This window comes from Callionymus lyra, chromosome 1 (genome assembly GCF_982586985.1).
Source record: "Callionymus lyra chromosome 1, fCalLyr1.hap1.1, whole genome shotgun sequence".
Taxonomy (NCBI): Eukaryota; Metazoa; Chordata; class Actinopteri; order Syngnathiformes; family Callionymidae; genus Callionymus; species Callionymus lyra.
In genome coordinates this window covers 17,110,928-17,138,240 of record NC_141818.1, presented here as the reverse complement: position 1 = coordinate 17,138,240, position 27,313 = coordinate 17,110,928, and the positions used below count along the sequence as shown (strand labels likewise).

The window sequence follows — 27,313 nt, the reverse complement described above, 5'->3', positions numbered from 1 at the left end:
AGAGTTCTGTATCAACTGCAGGCATATGCTTTAACTAAGGATATAGGTCATACTGTTATAGAAGGACATTTTCACATTAAATACATATTATTTAAAGGTATTATACAAAAAAAACAAAACATAATTCTACTTAAAAAAGTAAAAAACAATAGAAAATGTAATCAAAGGATGGTTTTCTAAAAAAAAGTCTATTTGACCACAGTTTTGCTTCGGACAAATGAGGGCCACATGAATAAAGGTAAAGGGCCACATTTTTTGTCGAGCATTGTTTCGTAAAATAGCGTCATTTCATCCAATAAGTGAGTCATTGAAATAGTTTGCGAGAAAACATCTCACACGAGAAGTGGCTTCTGTAGTTGTTGAATAGAAGTTGTGTTCGCTTCTGTGTGTAAACACAACACTTAAAACAATTACGCTCACTGGTGAACAAACATATCCCATGAATTAATCAAGCAGAGACGAGTGAGGAGCATCACACTGAGCCGCTGCACTCATTTGCCTGATGAACGCTCCGCCGTCTCCCTGACCTTTGGCAAGGTCATGGCATTATCCGGAGTGAATAAATAATTCAGCACTTCCCCCCCCCCCTCCCATCAAGGTTGTTTGTGTGTTGTTGTGTTGACCTTTATCATCCATACCGACTTGTGGCTGATTAACGTGGACTGTCCCAGAGCGCCGGGGACACGGAGGACTCGGATGTTCTCCCCCCTGCTGGTTACGTAACATTTGGTCTATTACGACGGGGACGTTTTAATCGGCCCCATGTGAGGAAAGAAGCCCGGCTGGATGTGTTTTTTTTACGAGCCACAAGTCTCTCACCTGTGTCCTGTCGGAACTGATGCATGGACTGCAGGTCGATGACGTAGGGGGCCAGCGGAGCGTCCACCTGTCCCAGGACCACGGTCCCCCTGGCGTCCCCCTTCAGCACGTTCTCGATGTGGTGGCAAACGGCGGCGCCGTAGGGCCTCCAGCGCCCGTGCTCGTTCAGCCATTCCCAGACCACGACCCGGGCCAGGTTCTGAGGCGGGTAGCCCAGACCGTTGACGGGCACCAGCATCCCCGTTCCAGGACGAGCCATCGGGACTGTGTCCTCCGTGAGAACGACACTGTGACCCCCCCTCCTCCCCGTCCGTCCGTCGGTCAACAGTGCAACATTCTCGTCCCACGAAAAAGAGCTTAGATCAGCAAGTGGTTTTCTGTTTATCCTCACTTATCTTCAGCCAGAAGCTCCATCATCATCATCATCATCATCATCATCCCTGGGTGACTCTTGACAGTGATGATCCAAACAATGAGTAAAAAAGCGTCTTGAGGTCTAGATTCAGTTTCAGGTCAGCAGTGGTAAACAATCCCTGCAACACAAGAGACACACAAGTATGAATCCAGCTGACTATTGGTGGATATCTGAGACTCTACAGCCAGCTTCAAATATTAAACTGACTTTACATTTGTACTATTCAATAATGGATGTGTCAGCGAGGTCGATAAAAAAACATGTCTCAACCCCTCAGTGTCCAGACGATGCTGCTGATACCGACCTGTAGGCTCACATCTGGCAGGTGAAGCTGCCACAGTTCACCTCAAATCTAAAATAAAATAAAAATAAAATGACAATAAAAGAGACGCATACGCACCAACCTGTTCGCATCTATGCATCCACGCCGCTGCTCATCCCCGAACCCGCTCGGATCGCCCGGTGTCGTTGCAGGGGAAAACAAGCACGTCGTCGTTCGATCCCATCAGCTCCAGACATCAGCGTCCGTGTCCCGCGTCCGTGGCTCTCAGCGAGACTCCCTCGTCACGCATACCCGGTCACTCGCGTGCATGAGCGCGCAGTTGTAGTCGGGATCGAGGTCGTATTGCGCACGAACATCGAGAAGCACCTGTGCAGTTATTCACTGTAAAATAAAAAAAAGAAAAGAAATCACTCGAGCCCATGAAGCCAGCGCAAAAGGACGAGTACTACTTCCGGTGTCGCATTTCAAAATAAACCGCTTATTGACAAAAAAAAATAGTCGGATGAGATAGTGGGGCTTCCACCTACAGGTTCACACATGCACTTACATTTTGCATTTAAACAAGTGGAAAACCTTAGAGGAAATCCCACGTTTTTCATAAAGCATGAATTCATATGTATTAACCCATTACAGACAACATCCTTTTTTTCATCCATGTTATTTCTTTCCATAAAGATTCCCTCAATTTGATATTATTATAAATTATAGTTCGCTGTAAATTTAATTTACAGAATCTAGATTCTAATCTTCAATATAAAAACAAAAACTATATTTTCTCTTTTCTTATGACCCTGGGTCCTGCAAACGTAGAAAGTGAATCCTAGTCAGGATGTACCACATTTTTTTTGTTTGAATCAGAATTTACAATTGTGTTTAATATATATTAAAAATCAAAGTATAGCGTGTAAACATTTTATAATACTCTTTTTTAATGAATAAATGAGGGGCTAATTATTTTAACGCTAGATAATGTCTTAATGCCTAAACTACAAGACCAATACAGGATCTAGATCTTATAACATTAGGCCATGAGAAAGTATATTTACCTTTGAAATATTTTAAGAAAGAAAACCACTTTCTGCTGTCCAAGAAAAAAAAAAAAATCTTTCTGCTTCCCAAACTCCCAATTATCACTTACTGTATATTTTTGTTTGCCTGTTTGGTTTGCCAGTGAAGCTTTTAAACATTATTTGAAATTAATTCAATAACTGGTACGTAATGCATTTTATTTTTTTATTCATCTAAACTTTTACTATAACATTTGCTTGCGATGGTGATGTTGGCTAAATGTACGAAGCGAACAATGAACTCTTGACTAAACAAGGAGCATTTTTAAGACCAATTTTGTGTTTATAAAAGAAAGGATTTTGTCGCTCTCTCTTTAGGATCATCCTGAATTGGGATGTGAGTCTAAAGAGCGAGTCTAATGTTTCACCCTGAAAGAATCTTTCTTTCAAAACTAAATATTAACAAAAAGTTAGACCTTTAAAAACGTTTAAAGTTAACATAATGCCTTTACCACTCCTCAATTATAAATACGTCTCTTATGAAAGGTCACAACTAAAAACATGTTGGGCTTCTCTTATTAAAAAAAGGTTACAGAGCACAACAGAACAATAGCCCCATCTACTGGCCAAGTGCCGTAGTTGCTTTAGCGGTTTAAAAAAGGGAATTTTCCTGCAATACAAACCTCTCATTCTGATGACGTAACATATTGAAGAATAAAATCTGCCTTTTTTCCACTACATTTTGGTTTTATATTTAGATAATCGTTCGAAGAGCAACTAATATTGATAAACGACCAGCAGCACATTAAGATGTTCAACATACTTTTAAAGTCACTGCATAAGGAAAACATGCAACCTTAAGCAGGGGAATCCAATACATATGCGGATAAATACAGTAAAAAAAACTGGATTCAGACGTGTTTTACAGTGTATAAACAGTTTGTCACTGGAATTTCTGATATAATACATGTCATTTCATGATAGTTATTCCAAAGTCCAAAAAATAAGTCAGTATATAGTCACACCAACACCTGTATACATGCTGTAAATGATGGGAGGAAATCTGAGTTAATAAGAGGCACATAAACAAAGTAGTTGAACAAAGCATCTTCTGGCAGGGATTTAAAAAAAAGAATTCCTCATGATTTATTGAACACAATTTAGTTTCTGGACACACACAGACACACACATAATATCAACTTGTTGAACGTGTGTCTTCAGGGTAGGATGCTGAGACACAGCAGAGAAGAAACTCAAAGTTGTATTTTTGGCTCTAAAGAGATGCTTCCAGGGCAAAAATGCTGCTTTCTCCCCCACAATCCTCCTTTTGTCATTTCCTGTGACTGTGTGCAACCACATGCACACACCCCAATACACACAGGCATGTCACAGATTCAGATGTGTGTATCGCACATGTTGGCGAGAAATAACATGAAGTAGTGGAGTAGTGACTCCTGAAATGTAAGATGCTTGTTTTGGTAAACTTTACTATTTAAATAATCCTGTAAATTAGCGAAAACCATAAAACTCAACATTTATAAGGAACCATCTTAATGTTCCTTTTTTATTTTTACTATTTTCTTTACCTTATCTAAAGCAAACATAATAATACCAGTGTTAAACATAATGCCTACTGTATGTTCATTTCAAAAACGTTCAATGCTTTCCTGTTATTCTTTCACTGGATATTTTCATAATGTATGTTATAATCTCTAAAATATAATAATACAAAAAACAATACACTATACTTATATACAAATTGTTGTAAGGGTACAATTTGAACTTTGATTAAAAGCAGCTAACATAGTTAAACTTTTAGTTTATAATTTGAAATTATGAATTACAGGAAAAACTAAATAAAGAAAACAAAGAAGCAAAGATATATTTGTAATAAGTAGGTATGTGAGAAAATATCAATGCTACGATTTGGTCGCAATATTATTATTTTTATTTAATAGCGATGCATGGATTATAAAAAAATCACAATTTTTTTAATCATAGTTATTTTCTGGTTTATATTTTAATTAAGAGTCTGATCAATAATATCATTCGTTTTTTTATTTTTTATTATTAGATGTGCAAATATTCTCAGTGTCTTTGTGTTGCAATAAAATGAAATCCCAGAAAATCCAGCGAAATACTGAGGATGAGAGGATGCTATGGGTGTGTATTTGCACAAATCTGGCGTTACGAAACGTATCCACTACAAGGATACGATATATTGCAATATTCTTGTTCTTGACAAGTTATTATCATTATAACTATTATAAGTTCTTGACTCAGAGTCTTGAGTCTTGCAGAGTTGCACGACTTCTTTATTTTGAAACCAAAAACTCTCCAAACATCAACTGAAAGCTGTTGGAGTCGACTGTATCCTCTTGTCCCCAGTCATCACCAGGATCTCTCCGGATTTCATTGTTGCGTTAGCTGCGGACCATGTTATGAATGTGGCTGGAAGTTTAATTGCAACAACAAAAAAAACAACAACTGTATTTGTAATAATAAATAAATAAAGAGAATTATTTTATTTTAAACACCCTTTTTTAAAAATAATATGGAAGTAAATATTAAAAAGAAAACACGCTGTTGAATATTGATAAGGTATTATATTTATGAAAAATTGTGTGCGTATTATAATAAAAACCTTTCAGAAACCGGATCAATAAATTATATATTTTTTCAAAAACCAAAAAGTGTATTTAAAATGTTTAATTTCGGGAGCTCTTGAAACGGAGCAGACACAGACTAACAACCGCTAGCTTAATGCAGTAAGGTAAGCTAAAGCTAGCAGGGTGTCTCCGTGCCCAGAGAACCGCGACATCTAGACGCGCCTCTGACGAAAAAAAACGCTCCGTTTTGTTTGTTCTTCGAACTTTAAAAGCAAATAAAACACAAGCAAGTGGACTTAAGTTCTTCAGAACCCTCCTGCCAATGGGCTGCCTGCCTCCTCCTCTTCCTCCTGCACAAATCCGCTATGGCAACAAGAGGAAAAAAAAAAAAAAAAAAAAAACAGGAAAAAAAAAAGGGAAAAGATTTGACAACATGGCGCACTTTCCCTGAGAAAAGTTCCTCCACTGACCTGCCTCTGGACTTCTTCTCTCCCTCGCTCGACTTTCTCGCGTCTGCGTGGACGTTGCTGTCGTGATCGGAACCCTTGGACACACACGCAGCGTGGACGACAAAAGGTCAATACAGGAGTGTGATGGGCAGAGAGCGAACTGCTGCAGGCACACAGGATGGAAGCGGCTCAGAAAGAAAAGGTAATAAAAGTCTTGTGTCGCTGCAGAAAGTGTTGTCATCTCTACACAACTGTCTACAAACACACAACTTTAACAACTCTTGAGCAGCACAACTGACTTCTGCTCCACACACTGGACTTGATACTTCGATTATGACATGAGCCTCTCGTTTCCTTTAGAGAAATGATGCTTTAAAATGGATGAAACAGCCTCAAAATACTTTAATTTAGGGTTATTTTAGCTTCCTGGGACTTGTTCTGATACACAAGTTAAAACACTTACTCCATTTACTGTAGTATTAAATGTACACACCTACTTTTGTCCATCTCTGTTGAATTATATAACAAATTATAAAACTGCATTTATTATACTAGTATATTTCTGGTATTCGGAATCTTATTCTCTGCTAATGTTTACATTTCTTTTACAACTTGACATGTGTCATTTTCATTATAACTTTTAATATTTTTTTTATCGGTGTGATATTTGTTGTAATTATCTATATTATCTTTTAATTAATAGAAAAAAAATATATAATATAATTTTTACACGTCTAGGTCACGTTTTATGTGGCAGGATGAGCTTTGCTAAAAAATGTAATAAGGTAAGGTAAGGTAAAACTTTATTGATTGTTTGTTTTTTCCAATAGCCACAGAAAATACTGCAATTTTTCATAAAAAATAAATCAAAATAAAATAAGAACAAGAACAAAGAGAAATAAAGAGAAAGAACAACATATTAAGCTTTATTATTTATTTATTATTTTATTTATATATATATTTATATATATTATTATTTATTATATTAAGCATATTAACATTAAGCTTACAAAAACTAAACATTTTCCTGTGCATGTGTCAAGATTAAATTATATATTTCCGTTTACATCCATCCCTATGTGGCTAGTATATGTCCGTCTTAACTTTTCAAATACTTGCATACAATTCCTATATTAGATCATTTATTGATGTGTTTCCATTAACTGACACTATCCAAGCAGCACGTTTGAGGACTGAAGTCTGTGACAACTGTGATTCAAATAATCTTCTGACAAAAGTCATTCATGGTGGAGTACTCAAACATTTCTAGTGTAGAGAGGTGCGTATATGATATATTATTGATGCCTCTGTACACATATTTACATCCGTCCCTTGACATTTACCGTGATATGCTGCTGGTATCACTCCTTTGCACTCTTGCAAGCATCATATTCTCTTTCATTTCAATGTAAATATGGATAAATGCAACCTGACTTGTAAGAGAGACTCGTCTTTACAGTGAGATGTGTTGGACCCTCGTCACCTTTTCTGTGTACAGCTTGTAAACATATGTATGTTAGTTTTATTAGTTACCAATTAAACAAGGTAGCTCAATATCCTGCTGTTTTTTACCCTAAGTTAGTGTGTATGAATTAAGAGAACAACAGAAAACTTCTAAGCACATCCGATCCATAAATGTTTTCAGTGATACCAATTATTCTCCTAAAATGGCAAAAATGTGCAATTTATACTGAGGCTACACTTCTACACATATCATGAACTCTCATTTAAACTAGAGTTGCACAGACTACCTTCCCCTCAAACCTTTATTTTGACTTGAATAAGCCTTTACAGATCTTTTGCTCATATTTCCGTGGGTACTCAAATACACACAAAAGTGACTTATTTTTATTCATTAAAATACGATGTATATGTTAAATAACAACACATGCCACTATAGCGGAAGGACATGGAAGTGCTCATAATAGCTCTTTCATTTCTTATTTCAATGCAATGCACATGACCCTGGTCTAGAAAGGCACTTTACAAATAACCTTCACTTACTTAAAAGAGTAATCTGATCATTTGTCCTAATGTTAAACTAAACTGAAGCTTTTAAAAATAATATTTTTATGTTTCATTCCTATCAGCTGATCTTGATGACCTCATAATGCTTGTATAGGCACAGATGCACCTTTATTTTTAGTTGATAACAATGGGCTAGCAAGCTTGAGTCACAAAGTAATCTTAAACATGTCAATCATTTGAAATTACTTTTATGGATAGTATTTTGAAATAATAAATATATTAGGTAAACATTGCATTAATGAGGGTGTTAACATGGCATCAAGTGACCTATTTCTCTTTGAATAAGAAAACAATTTAATGAAAGTCTCGTACAGAAATCTTGTTTGTTTAGTAACAGTTGATTTTTAATTGCACTAGAAATATTTTATTTAAAAGGTATCAGCAACTTCCTTGTCCGAACCTTGCACCCTTTGTTGTGATTGGTCCACGACAGAAGGTTCAAAGTTCAGAGCTCAAAGATGTATCCAACTGACTATATACTAAACTAATTGCAACTAATATTGAGCTGGTACATTACATTTAAATGACATTTTATTAAAAAAAACAATGAGGTATTGACAGTACATATTCTAGTGAAGGGAAAAACAAAAGCGTACGTTTTAGTTTTATTTACATTTTATTTATATATATACATAAAAGCCTATTACTGATTGAAAGCATAATGCTAATATTATAACATATGAGTCACTTTAAACAGCATCACCATGCTTCATTTGCCCTCAATAAATGATGCACATCCATGCACTGAATATGTAACGGCTAAATAGGTTTTTGACCTTGGCCTGACATAATAAAGTCATCTGAATTATAAATAAGGGAATGTAGTATCAAGGTTTTGCTTTAGAAGCCAGTCCAGATGACTCCAATCATCTCCTGGCTACATGCAAAAAAAAACATATTTCCCATAAAAAAACGACTAAACTAAAAGACAATTGTGAGAAAGAAAAAAAAAAAAGGATTTGGGCAGTAATATCAAAAGTGCTGCATGATTTTCTAGTTTGAATTTCTGTCAACCCAGAGCTGCAGCTTCTACTCCCTCGGCCTCTGGAAGTAATTACACAGCCTGCCCAATCCCAGAATTCAGTCTGGGGAGGAGGTGTGGTGAGAAAGAGGTAGAGCGGAGGTTTGGCCAAAAAACATGCAGCCATGGAGCATTTTCATGATTCAGTAAAACTAGGAAAAAACCGTCGCTGTAAAACCTGAAATGCTACTTCATTTAGCTTCTGATATTGAATAAAGATGTCATCGACCTGGTGGCATGTGTGTTCGCTTTTCATTGGTCTCCTTTCTCTTTTAAATACGCAGCCCAGTTTGTATTCCGGTATGGAATGAATTAGGTTTTTGCGAGCTCCGATCGAGTAATATATAAATATAGCTGGTTTACTGAGGGCGCCGCCACATTGAATGACAACAGAAATGTGTCAATAATTAGCGAGAAATATCTTAACTTACCGCTAGAAAACCCAGTTTGACTCATCCTTTAGTTTGTTTGTTCAATGTTGCAGCAAAGTAGCCTCGTCTCGCTGTTTGTCTACTATTCCCCAAAAAAAAAAAAAAAAGTTAAGGGATGCCAGATGGTGGAAGGGAGTATTAACTGCAGACATGTCACTGGATCCTCCTCGGTTATCGTTATTTTTGGTAAATAAATAAGACGCTTGCCAATGAGACGTGGTTGAAACTGTCGCCGGAGTTTTTGGGTTGAAACATGTGGCTTATCTGTGACGGAGGAGAAGATAAAAATGTCTGTGGCCACAAGTGCCATCTCCCAACATTCTGCTGTTTCAATTCAAACGTGTTCTTCTCCCGGTGATCTCCGAGGAACATCGATCCGTGATGAGGAGGCAAGGATACCGAAAATTATCACATGAGAGAAAAAAAAAAACCCATCTCCTGACAGCCAGACAAAAACACTGAAGCTCAAACTCACAAATCAAAACAAAGACACGCAGAGAAGAAGACAAATGTTCTGCCAAGTTCCTGATCTCTGACAGACTCTTTTTATTCTCCTGTTGCGGAGGATGATTGAAGGCGCGATTCTGGAGGATAACAGCGGTCGGTATATTGTTTCTTCAGGCCAGGAGAAACACTTCATGTATATTTGAAGTTTTCTGAGTGAAGTTTGTGTACGTTTTCTCCAGACACGATATAGACATGTACCAATATAGTCCTCCCAGTATCCTAACTAGGGGTGAGTAATAGCGAGAATCTGGCCATAAGATGCGTATCACGATACTGGCGGTACATGATTTACAGACCACAGGACTCTTGACAAAATCGTAAAAACTTTCATTTTTGAAGAAACCATAATATGCCCAAATATCAGCTTTGAGAGCTGCCGCAGTCAACTGTATCCCCTCGAGCTCAGTCATCGTCAGAATTATTGTTTCTTTAGATGCAGAGGCTATAATGGCTGCTGCCATCTAGTGGCCGGAAGTTTAATTTCAACACTAAAACGCAGAAAATATTTGCATTGGTGATAGTTAAATAAAAAAATGATACAGTGCTGTTGAATATTCATATTGTAAAATATTGTGATTTTGATCAGTAGTTACTTACCCATAATCCCAACTAAATCTAATTGGCTCTCCTCCACCATCTTAGCAAAGTTAAAAAAAACAACCTTATTGATAACATCTCCTTCCGCAGGTGAAAACAAAGTCTAATGGAATTGTGTAGCGTCCTGAAGTCCACCACTATGTCTTGTTTGTATCACCACTGGGCTCTTGTGGTTACTTTATAAGAGTTTTTGCACCGCATGTGAAAATGCTTGCTCTCTAGGTAGAGTCCAGATCCTCCCCCAAAAAATGTGATTCATTTGAAGAGGAGTGCTAGTTTTGGACACCATCAGTGGAAAAGTAACGGTAGAACTATGGCTGCGTGATACTGCTCTCTAATCCAGTGGAAAAATAATTCATGGAGTCTCACCTGTGCAACTGTGTCCAGGAAGAAGTGTTTTTTTCTCTTCCCCACAAAACCCTTATACTCCAGAAACAAATAAATACAAATAAACACACAACTGTTTGAAATAGAATATTTATTTGTAGTATCACGTTCGGAAAAAAAATCCATTGAAATTCTGAATCTTGTTAAGTGTGAAATATTTTATTTGTATTCTTGGGCAATATGGAACCACAAGTAAAAATGTCAGCCATATGTACTTGTCAATGTGTCAAAGATTGTGTTCAAATCTAAGGTTTCTGAACCTTGAATTAAAGTCCATGCTTCGAAAGCCCAACTTGAAGCTAAAAAGTATTGAGATACCCCTTTACACTTCCTATTTGTAGCTACTTCCTGTTCTCCTGTTTCAACTTCCTGTGAACCTAGAATCCCAGAACTACATCGCATATGATTATACTACTAATTTTTCTACATATATTACATCTACTTTGTAATTTGGGTGACTTAGGTTTATGTCATCTTTAAAAGTTATTTTAATTATTCAGTGAGTGGTCATTTATTGATGCACTCGTTAGCATTGTAGCTAAGTAATGCTAGTCATCTAAAGATAGTTCAGTTTGAACAGCTTGTGCTGTACTTGCTCAGTCTGTCTGGGAAAATGTAGACGTCCATAAAGCGAGAGCTGCTGTGTGAAGAAGTTTAAATCAGTCATGAGTCTGAAATGAAATATTTCTTCTTTCGCAAAAGCTCCGCCGTCATCGTTCATTTTTTGGCTCGCCGCGCCTTCATCCAGATGACTTTGGCCGTTCACTTGAAAGAATTTCCAATTTGAGCTCCAGTTGAGTGCTTGTACGTTTGTATGTGCAAATGCCACAGGGTTGTTAAGTGCCAAGTTTGGTGTGTGTGTGGGTTCTTAATGAGCCGCTCGGCTCATGGGCATTCCTTTCTTTGAGTTCCTCGGGATTCGATTACAAGTCTTTCGCCGTTGTCTCCCCGCAGTTCTCAATCTTCGGCGCCCGGACAGCGGGCCGACCCCTCCGGTGTGTGTCCGGGGACGGCGGCGGCGGTGGACGGTCCGGCCTCAGCAAAGCAGAGTTCATGGAGAAGGTTCAGCAGAGCAATGAGGCGTGCCAGCGCGGCGACTTCCAGGCTGCGGTGCAGTTGTACGGCGAGGCCCTGCAGGCCGACCCGCAGAACTGCATCCTGTACAGCAACCGCTCGGCCGCCCTGCTCAAACTGGGCCAGCACCAGACGGCTCTGGCCGACGCTGAACGAGCCTGTGAGCTGAATCCCAAATGGCCCAAGGTAAGATTTACCTTTATCGTCTGATGTAGCGACAGTGATGAAAGAGAGCTCTCTCTCGTGATGAATTGGGATGAAATCGCCAAACACCAGCGGTGAAAACCCAACTAATGACCTTGTTTTCACTCATGCTGCTTACATACGCAGATTATTTATAATCTGTTCACACTTTGCTGAGTAATTCTCTCGCATTCATCACAGATTTCACATGGATTCACTCACAAACCCTTTCTTCTCCTCGACTTTTCTACATATTTGCAGGACTTTTCTTGGATAACTGCCTCAATGATTCATATTATATGCTTGTTACCAGTAGATTAAAAACTATAAACACTCACTTGCTGTAAACATTTCTTCTTCACAGAACATTATTAGTTCATCTTAAATTACTTCATTTATTGTCTTTGACAACCTGTGACATCGAGTCCTTTCAGCCATTAGCTGTACTCTGGTTCTTTCTGTGTCTTGGACAGATGTCACTGGCACTGATGTCAGTCAAAACACAAGGGCATGAATGGCAGCAAAAGACTTCTACAGCAGCTTTGAAATGAAAAGTCTATCAGAATTGTTGGTCTATGTATGTAGTATGAGGTTGCTAGCTTCATACAAAAAAGTAGGAATATAAATTGTAATAATAGTAATCATTAAACCAATTTTATTTATTTCTTTATTAATAATAATAATTCATATAATTTATTTTATTTGATAGCGCCTTTCAAGACACCCAAGGACGCCTTACAAAGGATAAGAGAAGCACAATAAAACATTATTACAGAGAATAAGGCAATTTGAAGACGTATGATTTGAGTTGGGATTTGAAAATGTTCTTAAAAGAGATTTTTGTACCAGTAAGTTCTTTCTTATTTCACCAATCTGATGCGCGGGTCTCCAGAGAGTATTTCAACTCTTGCTACTTTGGTTCAATGAAAATCTTGACACAACTGGTGATCTGCCCCCCGTGTCCCTTAGTTTATCTAATCTAATCTAATCTCTCACGCTACATGGCTGCGATCGGCCAGAGCCGACACAATGGTAACAGTCAGAAAAAGAACGATTGGACTGAGGAATCAATTTATGAAGTGTGGATCAGGAGACACTAGTCCAGCATCATATATCTAGTATTAGGTCTTATTTTAAGATCAAGTTTCTTATAATGAATGTTTTCTCTTTTTCTAAATCAAGTAATATTCAACTTCCACCTCTACTCCTCATACTATACATTACCTTAACATTAAATTAGTTTAAAGTTTAAAAATGATATGAAACTGTTTTTAGGGTCTGTGCGTCTTTTCAACCAACATGCTGAGTCTAGACCATAAAGAAAATGCTAAATATTAGATAAACATTTATTTTGCTGTCTAAGTCCTGGGATGAACAAAATGTAAATGTATATTTATGTTTGTTGAAATCAATAATCTCTCGTTCTAAGATTGTCTTAAGCGTTGTCATCTTTATAGGAACATTATTCTACTTTGATTTGAGCCGACCAACCAGGTGGGCCACAGAAAATGACTTGGCTGGCTGGATTTGGCCCCTGAGCCATGAGTTGACACGTGGTGTAGAACAGTTTTCATGTTTTTCACGTCATGTGATGGACTGGCAACATTTTCCTCAATGTGATGGAATGACATCCATGAATAAGTGGAAGAATATATTTTTTTCCAATATTTACTTGTAGTGTGTAGTTCATTTGGATTTATTGTGAATAAGACAAAGAAACCAGTGAATAACCACACCAGTCGACATGAACTCATTCAATTGAATGTCTTTTTAAAATACATATTTACTGTGTCATTTTCCAAAGTTTAGTTTGTTAAATGTTCCTAGTAATTCAAGAAGCCCCTATTGTGCGGATGACGAGTATCTGTTCAATATGGCCGCCTCCACATAAGCACCAGCTAAACGTCGGCTTGTCTGATGATATATTTTGCAATCATGCTTGAATCAATAAAGCGAGATGGGAGTCATCTCATCATGTAATCATTATCGATCGGTTTTAAATTAAAATGTGTGTGGTATTTGGATGAGGTTTGTTACCCATCTCCACTATTACAGCGTTGAACTCGTGACTCTGAACTGTCTCTGCTTTGTTTGTGCTGCACTAATCCTGGAGGAAATGCTGTGGGTTTATTTAACGCACTAAATGAGCCTTTTTCTTTTTATTGTATTTGTCAGATCAGAGCCAGTAATTGGTTATGCGGTTTAAAGTCAGGGTTATCCTTAGGTAAGAGTCATTTTATGTCTTCGCATTGTCCACAATGGTCAAAACAACTTAAAAAGAACGGCTTGTTTTCGAGCCGACCTTTATACTTGCAGCTCATTTTCTAACTCTGGCTCATGGAACCGACAGTTTTTGGTCAGAGGAAACGCACACAATCACAGGAAGAGCATGCAAGGAGCATTTAAAAACCAAAGTGATTGTGTTCTAGGTCTCGAGCTGAGCCCTCAGCACCAGCCTCCTGATCATATTCATGCCTAATCCTCACAAAACTAACATGTGTCACACAGTGGTTTTGTGTGTGAACTTTGTGAGGGCAGAAGTTTGAACAGTCCCTTCACGTCTTCTCCGCCGGAGCTTCTGATCGATACCAAGTTTTCTGAGGTCTTGTCTTTGATCTTGTCCAGGCCTCGTAGATAAACCCACCATGGATTAAACATTACTCACCTCTCTATTGGAGAGAAATTCCTCTCAGCGATGGCCATGCATTGATCCGATGATTTCACAGACAGAGTTACTTTTGTCTTCGGAAGAAAAAACTGATGATAATGTGGAATTATTTGGGGGGGGAATTGTTCGGCAATTAGACTCCATCCCTTAACCGACAAGTGTTTTATAATGATTAGTTGGAGGTAAAAAGGCTCTACAGCAGTGCTGGGAAATTTAATTGAATACATTTTATACAGTGGTTTTTGTGGGTGTCATCAAGCAAAAATAAAGGAAAAAATATATAAAATCAAGCTAAATATGTATCAAATAAGATTTTATTTTGTTTTGTTTTACTTTTAAATACGGTTTTCCAAAAAAGTCGTAAAACTAAAACCCTGTAGCCATTTTTGGGACTAATACTGAATAATAAAAAAAAAAAAGTGCAAGTTTCTACATGATCTTTAACATTACGAGTGCAGGGCCACAAAAATACATTCAAAGGGCCGAAAGTGGCCCACGGGACGCACTATGCCCCATGTTTGCCCTATAGGTATGTGGTTATATAAACACTAGAAATGTATTCTCTGAGGACATAATCCTGGATTACTGTGTAACATTGATTATTACATGGAGATTTAAATACTAATACTAATTACTTACTTACTTAATATATCCAAGATAAATTGATGATATAATGAAGTTGATGTGTACAAGAAGTAAAATAAAAAGACAGTCAAGAGTCCACTTGTATCCCCGGTCACATTGTCAATTTTCTATTTCAATAAAATTTTATCTTGCACCTTGTGTCAACAGGTCTTAAACCGCCCCAATAAAGTCCTCAATCCTGGTTCCTCCACCGTCTCCCGAGAGCCCGAGCAGCGCAAGACATTAATTTAGGAGATATTTCAATATTCCATTCAGGCCAGTGAGGCTGAACGATAATTGAAAATTGCTGCTAAAATCATTCCCCTTTTCTCTACTTTATATGCTGTGTAAGCACAATGAAGGCTTTGTGGTCGGGCGGGGGGATGGTGGCCTTATGTGAGCTCGCCGAGTTGTGCTCCGACTTGGATTTAGGTGGTTGTCTCCTGCCCGGGAGTTACCGACTCAGTGAGGATGTTCCTACCTTTGTGTCGCCAGGTGAAGAGATTACTGTGTCCGACTCATTGACAGCCAAATCTGATCCTGGGTCTAGTCTCCCAGGATGCGTTTCTTGGCCACACCACGAGGGGGCAGTGCTGCCAAAGAGGAAGTGTGTCTGCCAGTCACAATGATCCACCTTTAGTCTGTCCTAGAAAATGTAATAAATCCATGTTGAAGGACAGGTTTTCAGTAATGTGACTGCACAGGATGAGTTCTTAGTTTGCCTGCCTGGTTTATAAATGTATCTCTCATTATATTCAATCAAACATCAAATATACAGAAATTAACCATGATCTTATAATCACAGGTTAGTTGGACATAAATAAGAAGTCGAACAATCTGCATCTATTCTCACTCTTAGTGTTCAGCACATCACAACAACAAAACGAGTTTCTCTTTCATGTGTACCTGTAAGAGTTTCATTATCATTTAATAGGATTAGAAATCTAGTATAACATTGTTTTGTGACAGAAACTCAACACACACAGGCATACTTTAACGCAGAAGCTCAAATAAACATTTAAAATATAATATAAAATGGCAACAATATGGACGTGAAACATTACTATTGTGCATAAAAAAACTCTTGATTGGGATTTGTGTTAAAAGAGCACGTTCACTAATGACAATTTCAAGACTATAAACAAGCTTATCATTATCGTTAATTATGCGTGCTAAAATAATTTAAAAGTTAAATGTAGGAGATATATTTTTTTACTAATACTCCATTCTTCAATTTCAGCAAATTACTCATCTTCTAGAATAATTACATTTTACATTCATCATTTTAGTCACCAGTGGAACATATCAATATAATGCCACCTAAAATGTTAGGAAAGTAATGTCAATCAAACTCATCTGTGGTTTGACCCATGTTTAGTGACAATTATTGTTTCAGAGAACATTCTCAACGGAGTAAATTCAAAACGTAACATGACCACACCATTTTGAAGAACATCTACCCCACCTTTAAACAAGCCCAGTCTCACTCAACTAAAACCTTTGTAGTTAGAACTCAGCTGTTGTAGTGCATTGTGTGAATTGTCATTTGAGTTGAGTTAGTACTTTTAAAAGACATGCAAATCATTAAAAAAAAACAAAAAAAGAATCACCATTGTATTGTTTTCATAGATGTTTCTACAAAAGTTTTCTGGTAATAAACCACGTTTCTCTTGCCAGCGTGTTCAGAGCACCGATGTATCCAGTGAACAGACGACTGATGATTGTACGCCACGGTGTTATGCATTGCTGCCTCCGCCTGATTAGTGATGATGGTCCTGCCACTGATGTGGGGGGGCCTCGGGGACCAGAGATGTGCTGTAGTGCCCGGTGTCGTACAGGCCATCTGCCACGTGAAGATGTTGGATGACGGAGCAGGGATTAAACCTCACAAGTGTGCCGGCATTCGGATCTATTGTAAGAACATAATATCATCAATCACCCCCCCGCAACCTTCACCGGCGTACCTCAGGATTGGCCCGTCAAACGTTGACAGGCCTGCTTCTGTCGCCACTGTGAGCGGCCCACCCTCCTGAAGCCCACGGGCGGCTGGTGAAGGAACCCCCCCCCCCGTCTAATCTGTCAGCTCCCCCTGCAGCGAGTGCCAACAAACACATTCAGAAAGAAAATGTGCGGCTTAATGACCCGAGACAGCTCCGGGCCCTTTTTTCGCTCGCCCTTTTGGTGAATATAAAAAGCTTAAATGAGAACAAAATAGGGTGTCATTTTATAGACGAGGGTCCCGTACTTGTGTGTGTCTGCTCGCGTTTCATCCCATTGAGCCGCCGTCAAGGGGAACTGTAGAGAAAGCACTCAAGTTTCAATGTGTGATTAATGTTGAAAATGAGTGTTTGTACAAACCACTCCAGTCAACAGGGTTTGTGGCGACGTTTAGTCCTGTGCAAATGCTCGAGCTCCCACGATCAATCAGCTTTTGTGAATCAACTGATTCAATCCTTCGACCTCGATTAGACGTGACTGACGTTCGGTTGACGACATCCTTAATGGCAGAGGGTGACATTGTGCCTCGATCTTGTACAGTGTTTTCATCACAGTATTCTATACAGTTGTCTATAGCTACCTGTAACTCGTATATCATTGTGATGCTGGTAGTTGAATCCACTTCCTCACAAACTCACCATGACCCGGTTCAGAGCTTTATCATAAGCCAGATACTCAGAGCAGAGCTGCTGATCTGACTTTGCAATTACACCTTCTTATTACACCTTCTTATGCACTTCACACTTTTGACTGGTCAAGCATCAAGGTTTGTCAATGCACGTCATCAATCCCGGAAGTCTCCACCTGCAAGTGACTCGTTGTATAAACAAAGCGGGCCATGGTTAAAACTGGCTGGAGGATGAGTGAAACCCATTATTACGTCATTCGCCGAGATTTCAGACAGACACTTTATAAAGTGATAACTTCAAAACATGAGAGACTTCAACATTTGAAACATGAGTTAGTCATTAGAGTTTTGACATTAGTTGCCTGTTAAACTAAGACACAGTCGAGACGGTGCGTACCTATGCCAAGAAACTGTCTTCCCCAAGATGTTATAAAGACAGAACTTTGAATCAAATAAATTAGACAATTAATAAGAAACTTAATAAGAAGAATAACAAAAAATGTTGCTATTCTGTTTATATTGTTACAGATTAATTCCAAATGCAAATAGATGGATATATATATACATATATACAGTACTGTGCAAAAGTTTAAGACAGGTGTGAAAAAATGCTGTAAACTAAGAATGCTTTAAAAAATGGAAGTGTTAATAGTTTATTTTCATCAATTAACAAAATGAAGGGAATGAACAGAAGATAAATGTAAATCGAATAAATATTTGGTGTGACCACCCTTTACCTTCAAAACAGCATCAATTCTTCTAGGTACACTTGCACACAGTTTTTGAAGGAAATGGTAGGTTGTTCCAAACATCTATGAGAACTAACCACAGATCTTCTGTAGATGTTTCTCAAATCCTTCTGTCTCTTCATGTAATCCCAGACAGACTCCATGATGTTGAGATCAGGGCTCTGTGGGGGTCTATACCATCACTTCCAGGACTTCTTCTTCTTCTTTACGCTGAAAATATTTCTTAATGACATTGACTTTATGCTTAGGGTCGTTGTCCTGCTGCAGAATAATCTCTGGACCAATCATACGCCTCCCTGATGGTTATGATGATGGATAAGTATCTGTATTTCTCAGCATTCATACCATTAATCCTAAACAAATATCCAACTACATTTGCACAAATGCAGCCTCAAAATAGCAGGAACCTCCACCATGTTTCACTGATGCCTGTAGACACTCATTATTATTCGGCTCTCCAGCCCTTCGGGGCAACAAACTACTTCTGCTGCAGCCAAATATTTACCATTTTGATTCATCAGTCCGGAGCACCTGCTGCCATTTTTCGGCACCAGTTCCTATGCTTTCCTGCATAGTTGAGTCGCTTGGCTTTGTTTCCATGTCAGAGGAATGTTTGGCTGCGACTCTTCCATGAAGACACTTCTGGCCAGACTTCTGCGGACAGTAGATGGTGTACCTGCTCCCACTGGTTTCTGCCAGTTCTGAGGTGATGGCACAGTTGGACATCTTCCTGTTTCGAAGGCAAATAAGCTTGATGTGTCTTTCATCTGCTGCACTAAGTTTCCTTGTAGACCACTGCGTCTACGATCCTCAACGTTTTTTCTTTGTGCTTCTTCAAAAGAGCTTGAACATCTTGAAACCCCAGTCTGCTTTGAAATCTCTGTCTGGGAGAAGCCTTGCTGATGCAGTAGAACTACCTTGTGTCTGTGTGTGTGTACGACCTGTGACATGAAACTTCCACAACCTCAGCTTGGTAGCAGAGTTTGTTTTAAGCTCCTACACAACCGTATCTTTTTCACTTGATGACTGTGTTTCAACCTACTTGTGAAATTGATGATCATTAGCACCTGTTGGTATAATTGGTTGATCATACACTAGAATCCTACAAAACCCCTGACTTTGTCAACATCAATTCTTATAGGAACATAAGAATTGAAACCATGCTGGTTTGAAGGCAACAAATAAAATAAAATAATAATTATTTATATTTTTTAAAACATTCTTAGTTACAGAATCTTTTCACACCTGCCTAAAACCTTTGCACACTACTGTATACCGTTATACCCTATTCCCCAAGACAGTATAAAGACAAAGCTTTCAATAAAATAAATAAGACAATTAACAATGAATTAAATGAAAAGAAATTAAAAAAACATCCCTCTTCCGTTTACATTGTTACAGATTCATTGCAAATCCAAATAGAAGATTTTAGTATATTATATATTTTCAAATATTCAACAATATTGACATTCGTTATCAATGTGTGATGTCATCACTAGTCGCTGCCTGTCCCCATTTTCAAGGATGAAAACACTGCATTATCGGTCCGTTGGTGTCATTACCCTGAAGCAACTATTGGTGCTTATACTTATATCTTAAAATGGACAGAGCATTTATTGCTAGCATCTGTTGGAGATCTCACCTTGAAGCCAAAAGGCACGTATCATTATCAACAGATTCAAGATCTTGTGGCCGACTGCATCCAGAAAAGTCGGTTCAAATATTCTTTTAACTGAATACACAAACATTGCCTGCACATCAGCAAGGCCATCCTCCTCTGCCATATGTTTTCAGATGAAACATTTGTCAGCCTGAAAGAGGTGCAGTATCCTTCATGCCTCTGCTCTACACCTCCGTGAATCAAACTGTTCTCTCTTTCATCACCCGAGCTGACGGGAAAGTTACAAGAGAGTTCAAACTGTCAAGGGAAACGTCTTTGGCATTCGCTTCCCTCGCTGATTATCGGCTATAACGGTTCTTATCACGAGCGTTCTCTCCCCCTTGAGTGTTTATTGTTTGCAGCCACTCGTAATGATTCGTCAAATCCTTTCCCAAATGAGCCCGTGACATATTTTTTATTTTCCCAGCGAATTGCAATCGCTTGTGTACATTTTTCACTTTCCCCGGCATAAAAACGTCCCCGTGCGTCCCACTGGAGGAGCTTTGGGTTTTTCACGGAGACAATGAGTGGAAAAGGTCACGGGGTGTGAAGAGCTGAAAAGAGACTGTAATTACAGCAACAGCATATCCAGCAATTGTGCACAGAATAGATGCTGACACCCCGATGAGACGGAAAGCTTCTTTCCCCCGCAGTGCATGGCGGTGACGCTGTGGAGGGAAGAGAGGGTTTGATTTTAAGACCTGTGGATGTTTCATGTGGATGAAGATGATAAATGTGCGCCTGTCAGGATTAACAGAATAAATACAGGTTTGGCGAGACAACAAAGCATTCAAGCCAAGGAAAATATGTTTGATGGGGAGAATATTAGATGGAAACTTGACTGAAGAAAACAACAATGATTAGATGCAGTTATACGTGAAGAATATGATGATAAAAACGTATAAAAAGCCTGATGAATAAATAAAAGAAATCAATATTTAAAAAAATAAATAAATGTCTTTTATAATTGAAGTACAGTTTTTGTATTAAGACAATTAATTTCCATCAAAACTGTAGCTGGAAAATCATTGTTTAAATACATTTTTGACATTTTAAGTATATATTTTATTGATTATAATTTTGATTGTTTAAGCGCTTTGTGACCCTGGTCTGGAAAAGCGCTTTATAAATATAAATTACTTACTTACTTACATTTTTTTGTGTGTAGAATGAATCCCAGAATCCAATGGGAAAGGTTACCACAAGTGCAATGTTGACCCAACGTTGGTTGTTTAAAAAATACACATTTTCAAGCTTTACAACATCTTTCGACATTTGGTTCCATTGTTGTGTGAAGATAAATAGCTGAACCGGCAACTTTTATCCTGCAAATGAAATCTCCCTCCTTCATAAAAAAAACAGCTGAATTTGGCAGTGCTTTATGTAAATTAGTCCACAATCATGTGGTAATTAATTTTTAATATGCAACCCGATAAATATTAATGTTAGCCTGAATCTGTGCCAAGGCTGACATCACACTGTTTACCTATCCAGTTATTCCAAAAAAAAAGCGTCTGGATCTCTGAAGCTCAACTAGCCAACTTCATGCTAATGATGTGAAGATCTCAGATGAGTTGTCTTGTTGAGTTCAGCATTTTTCCCTGGAAAATATTCACTTCTACTCCATTATTTTTTAGAAATAAACACTTGAGTAGCTTTTCATTTGCTGTAAATTAAAGTAACAATAAGTGACGTTTTTACATCGTTATAATATTTCACATTATATGTACTTATTGGTTTCATTTTTAAAGTAAAACTATATATTTCAACGTTTTTAGCTCATTGACATCCCATGAACAGTTGTGAATTTCCATTAAAAAATCTCATTTTTCCTCAACTTAAATTATTAATCGCAACTTCCAGCCGTTAAACAGTAGAAAATAATTGAGCAAATGAAGGTGTGATTTCTACTGTTAAATATATGTGTTCTTTTGTTCACAGTACTACCAGTTTCATAAGGATTGAGTAAATAAAGCCAAGCGTTCATTAATCCATTCTTTTTTCTTTTTTTTTTTTTACATATGCCAGGTCGAAGTAACACAGCAGTAGGTTTTTCACAATACACAGTCAGAGATGTCATACATAGACATAAAAAAGTTCCCTAGGGTGTGATTATTATTATTTATTTTTCGCCAAAGTGAAGTGACCGCCGGGCGCAGGAAACGCTGCTCGCAATATAACTCACCATGATGACTAATGCATGACATCGTTGGGCTGATGTCATAATAATAGACATGTTTTTAATTTATTTGACAGCCACTTTAATGGAGGAATTAACTTTATTTAACAATGTCTGCGACACTGACTTCAGTATAGTTCATGGAGATTACCAGACTTTTAATTGATCATTTATGTGTTTGACATTATTTGTGTTTGACTGATGAAAATCTGCTTTATAAATATTTGGTCGGATCGTGTTGCTCTGTAGCTGTTATTTATGTCCATGTCTTTGGTGTAGACAGAGTAGTAAAATGTGTCTGATGATGATTTCATAGAGTAAATCACAACCCCTGGTATTCTGCGCATACTGCCCCCATCTGTCTGAAAGAATGTTGACGACATAGCTCGGATGAATCAAAGGAAGATGTTTGAAGAGGAACAGTGAAGGGGTGTAACTTCCCACTGGTCCAATCCTCACTGAAAAGAGTTGTTAATTATCCCTAGTATTCCGACTATTATGTAGCAACTGACTGCTGCAGTATTTGAGAAGCACCATGGAAGATTGAACACATGTGTTTCTGGCTCCCTCCGCTGTTTTAATAGTGACATTGCATTGTCCTGGACCCACGCTCATAGTCCACACATGCGTTTGTTAACAAAAAAATGAGTGAAATGTCTGTCTTGTTGTGTCAAAGCTTAAAGAAGTCTTCAGGCATTATAGAAATGAATGCAACAGTCGTCTCAGACCAACTGTTGCAGTAGTGAAAGCACCATTGAGATAAATAAAGTTATGACTTTTCTAAATCAAATAAATCATTTAAAAAAACGTTTTTTAACAACTTTTATATGTTAACTTAATTTAATTTTACTTGTTGATAAGACAGCATTTTTTTGGAATGACGTGAGGTCGTTGTGGTTCATCGACTTTATTGCATGCATTGTTTTCAACAGGCCTGACGTGCTCCTCTGTGTGTGTTCCTCTGGGATTAAAAGAATCCTGCACATCTGCAGTGTCTTAACCATATGATTATAGTGTTCTTAAGACTTCTGTTCCTCTTCATGAGTTTGTGCGTCGGGTTAAAATAAGGTCTCGCTGTCTTTTTTTTCCCCTTCTCCGCCCGGGCGGCCGCTGTTTTTCCGCTGTTTTCCGCTTGCCTTCTCGGACTTCGCCACGGAGCGAGCCGAGTCATGAACCACTAATGAGAGGGTTCCCTTTAGCTTCCATCCAGCCAACTAATGAACAAGTCAAATGAACGGCATTTAATTATAGACCCGGGCGAGCGGGACGGACGCGGGGTTGGCGCTAGCAGACACTAACCTGAAATTATTTGTCTGGAAAATTTGCGAAATGAGCGAGGGGCATTTAAACGACTTTTGAGTTGTTTTTTTTTTCTGCCTTGAGAAAAGCTTGCGGTCAAGCGGCGGCGCGTTCTAAAGCCGCGGCGGAGGAGATGTGATCACACGCCATTCTGCTGTTTTGATTTCGACAGCACTTCTCGGCAGCTGTGTCAGATACATCAAAGTCAAAGTTTTCTTTTTGGTATGCAGCGGCGTCTCCTACTTTGGTGGCTTCCAAACTGCAGTCGTGCCCCGCCGGGGAATACAGAGTACTCTGGCTAATGATCCTGTATTATGTTTGATGGTTCTACTGCGACATGTCACAAGAAGTATTTGAGCTGGCATATTCACAAAAACCGGATGAAAAGGCTTCATCTTACTAATCCGATTTATAACCTCAAATTAAACTTCTTCTTTGAGTCTTTCGAAGCTTTGGTGGGCGACTCATGACTGCACAAAATTCTTGTTTACGCCTTAAAACAAAGACATGCTCAAACTTTTGATACATTTTCTACCGCTTATTCCCTTATGGGGGTCACAGGGGGCTGGAGACTTTCCAGTTTCTTCGGGTGAGAGACGGGGGACACCCTGAACCGGACGCCAGTCTGTCGCAGTGGACAAGAAGACATACAACCATTCAGACACTACCTCATACCTATCGACAATTTCCCTGTTCCATCCTCTGGATGTTTTTGGACTGTGGGAGGAAACCGGAGTACTCTGAATAAACCCATGCAATATGGGCAGAACATACAAGTTGCCTCCCTCCGGACCTGAAGGCTAACCACTGTGCCACCGTGTACCCCCGATTAGTTATATATTACGATTTTATATCCAAATATTTTACTCTGGTGTTGCAGAATTTAAAGACCACATGACACTTGACAAAGTTGTAACTGCTTTAATTTTGTTTAAAACCAAACCACACACCAGGGTTAAAAGCTTCTGAATTCGACTGTATCCTCTCATCCTCAGTTATCGCAGAGATTTTGAAGGATTTCAACGCACCTTTAGCTGCGGAGGGCGTAAATACTGCTGCCACTTAGTGACCAGAAGTGTAATTGTAACACTAAAATGAACAAATGCTGTGAAGTTTTACATCTTAATTGAAGATTAGAAAATTAGAATTTACCCTGAAATAAAAAATAAATAAAACTTTTTAAAGTATTGTGGAAAGAAATAGTTCCATAAACTGGTGTATAGATATTTTCACACCCCTGGTAGACGGCTTTGTGTACTTTATTTATAAAGTAATTTCAAATTTAAAACCCCATTTTATCAGCATGCTTTCAAAGACTGTCGTGGTTCAACAGGCTTGAAAATGAAATCTGTGATCCGTCCTGCTAGTTTTTTGACGGCTGTTTTGTCCTTAATACAAACGTTTGAGCCTCGATTACGAATCCCTCTCCTTGCTGTGTTGGTGGCCAAGTGGTTTTGTCTCTGCCACTCAGGCGCCCGGCAAATTGCAGTGCTGGGTAAAATTCAATCTGCCTGCAAAGTAACACAATATCAAGCATAAAAAGATCACAAAAACATCTTCCGTGTCACTCTGAGCGTCCCTTTGAGCAGCAGAGGTGGCCTGCGTCGTGTAGAAATAAAAGGTTCGGGCGTCGGATGATTTCATTTGATGTCATCGGTCTGTCGTGACCCGGGCTTCACCCGGTGAGCTCGTCTCCAGACGGTCCCGAGGCTAAATGAGTCAGAACCGGCTGATGTCACCCCGATCGTAATCTGTGAAGCCCATCAACACTTCAGATTCACAATTTGTTCAGCTTCTGGGAGTCTTTTTTTTACATTTGGTTATGGATTTAGGTGATTATATTGTTGATTCACTTCAGGCACACACCCGTGAAGAAGGTCCAGAACCATGTTTGCAAGCATTCTCCGCGGTATAACGTTAAATAAAAAAACATCTTTATTTTTTAATGGAAGAATCCCTTATCACAGGTTAAGTTGTTAATGGATTTGCATTACTCACATCGTCTTACAAGATTTATTTTAAGAATAATATAGTACGTATGAAGTCATTTTTCTTCCGTTTTCTTTACAGTGTGAGCCGCATTAAATACATATTGTGACTTTAAGGGCCAATAAAAACTGTCTGGAAGCCTTTTTTGCTATTATGTATGGAAAGTACAGCATGTGTCGGATGATTTATCTGAAGGCGTCTGAGCTACTTAATCACCGACCGTACTAAACAAGAAGGTATGATAGTTGCTAAATGAAAGTCCAGTAAATAAAGATTTGCTGAACACCAGACCCTTTGTAAAAGTTGAATATTTGAGGATTTTGTGTGTTCTATTCATGATAGATTACTAAGGGGTCCACGTTATTAGACTCTGTCTCCTTTGAAACTGCAAACAGGAAGTTATGTTATTGGTTTAGTAACCATGAGTAGGTGTGGGTATCATTTATGTTTTTCTCATGTCAGAACGTGTACAATAATATGTTGATATGATGATGGAAAACTTGTCTCAAAACTAAAAAAGTATTTTTACACTTTTTTCCATTGGGACAGTATTATGTTCTGCAATATTATTTCAGTACTAAATTGTGTTTCCGGGCTTTGCCAGGAAACGTTGAAAATAAAGCACCAAAATGTATGTTTGGTCTAGTTACTACCTTATCTCAGAACATGGTATTGTTTCCTTTCAGTAGGTTCCCTTGTTTATACGTTTGACATTTACTTGTTTGTGTGGTAAAAACCAAGATGCCTGCTTCTACATATAAAGTTCAGGCTTCACTATTTTTCTGTAATAAGAGTTGAGATTAACTGCTGACATTTTCAGAATTCGTGCAATACTACTCTCGGCTTTTCTATATGCGTGAACCCAACTGGACCTTATTGGATCCCTGCTGAAAGGGATTGTTGGTCAAGGCAGAAATAAGTAAATCTGTCGCACCGACTTGTCACTAAACCAGACCCGACATGGGTGAAAACTAGCATGGAGTTCAGCTGGGATTCACAACGTTGATGATAACACCAGGTGCCCTTTTAAGGTGTCTAATATTCAGTACTTCACGCGTATGGAAATACTTATTTTGTGTGAAATGTAGCACCTGAACACAAGTAAGCTCATCTTGTACAGCAACAACTTATACTTTTTCTGCTTCACCGGGGGTCGTCATTGATTGACCACCGGCGGGCAGTAACAACAAATCTTCTTATGAAATGCCAGGACGTGTTAGACATATTGGATTTGAAACTTTTTTGTTGTTATTTGTATCTGATATTGTTTACCAGATAAGCAATTCAGAAAATTAACTGCCTCAGGTCCCAGTGTCCCAAAAGAAATAAAATGTGTCAAAGCCTTGGTAAGCACCTCAAACCAGAAACTTTCAATCATGTTAAAGAATGTCTGAAACTACCCAATGCTTTTTTCCCTCTGGATACAACAAATTGATTACTGGCTTAATAGCTTTTTTTTTTTTGCTTGCTATTCCATGGCAAGAAAATGTCAAAAGACCCAGAGAATGAAAGCTCATTGACATGCTCGCGGCGTGGCGGCGCACTGCTGATAGCGGATCAACCCCAGAAGCCCGAGGAAATGAGGAAAACAATTGCACCCTGCTCCCAGCTTATCGCTCCTGTGGTTATACAGATGTGCATCCCCTCTTCTTTTAGGGGCTCCTCTGGTCGTCGGCCTCGGTCGCGCCCGGTTCCGCCCACTTGGGAAA

The 27,313-nt window shown here is 38.6% G+C and overlaps 2 protein-coding genes across 5 annotated transcripts in view; one reads left to right on the top strand and one right to left on the bottom strand.

Moving 5' to 3' along the window:
• dtx1 (deltex 1, E3 ubiquitin ligase) overlaps nucleotides 1-1,923 on the bottom strand; it is a 49,058-nt gene extending 47,135 nt beyond the window's left edge. The window contains exons 1-2 of one of the 3 annotated variants that reach the window (XM_087795004.1): nucleotides 1,639-1,923; nucleotides 820-1,352 (exon numbers count right to left, since the gene is read on the bottom strand). In XM_087795004.1, coding sequence (XP_087651130.1) covers nucleotides 820-1,078 — 259 coding nt within the window. In that variant the 5' untranslated portion in view covers nucleotides 1,079-1,352; nucleotides 1,639-1,923. Of the gene's footprint in view, nucleotides 1-819; nucleotides 1,353-1,634 lie in introns of all 3 variants that reach the window. The other 2 variants (XM_087794993.1, XM_087794985.1) reach the window with 2 other exon arrangements.
• Nucleotides 1,924-5,116: 3,193 nt separating this feature from the next.
• Nucleotides 5,117-27,313, top strand: part of ttc28 (tetratricopeptide repeat domain 28) — a 261,955-nt gene continuing 239,758 nt past the window's right edge. For both annotated transcript variants that reach the window (XM_087794936.1, XM_087794931.1), the window contains exons 1-2: nucleotides 5,117-5,784; nucleotides 11,508-11,813. In XM_087794936.1, the coding sequence (XP_087651062.1) occupies nucleotides 5,761-5,784; nucleotides 11,508-11,813 (330 nt within the window). In that variant the 5' untranslated portion in view covers nucleotides 5,117-5,760. The remainder of the gene's footprint in view (nucleotides 5,785-11,507; nucleotides 11,814-27,313) is intronic.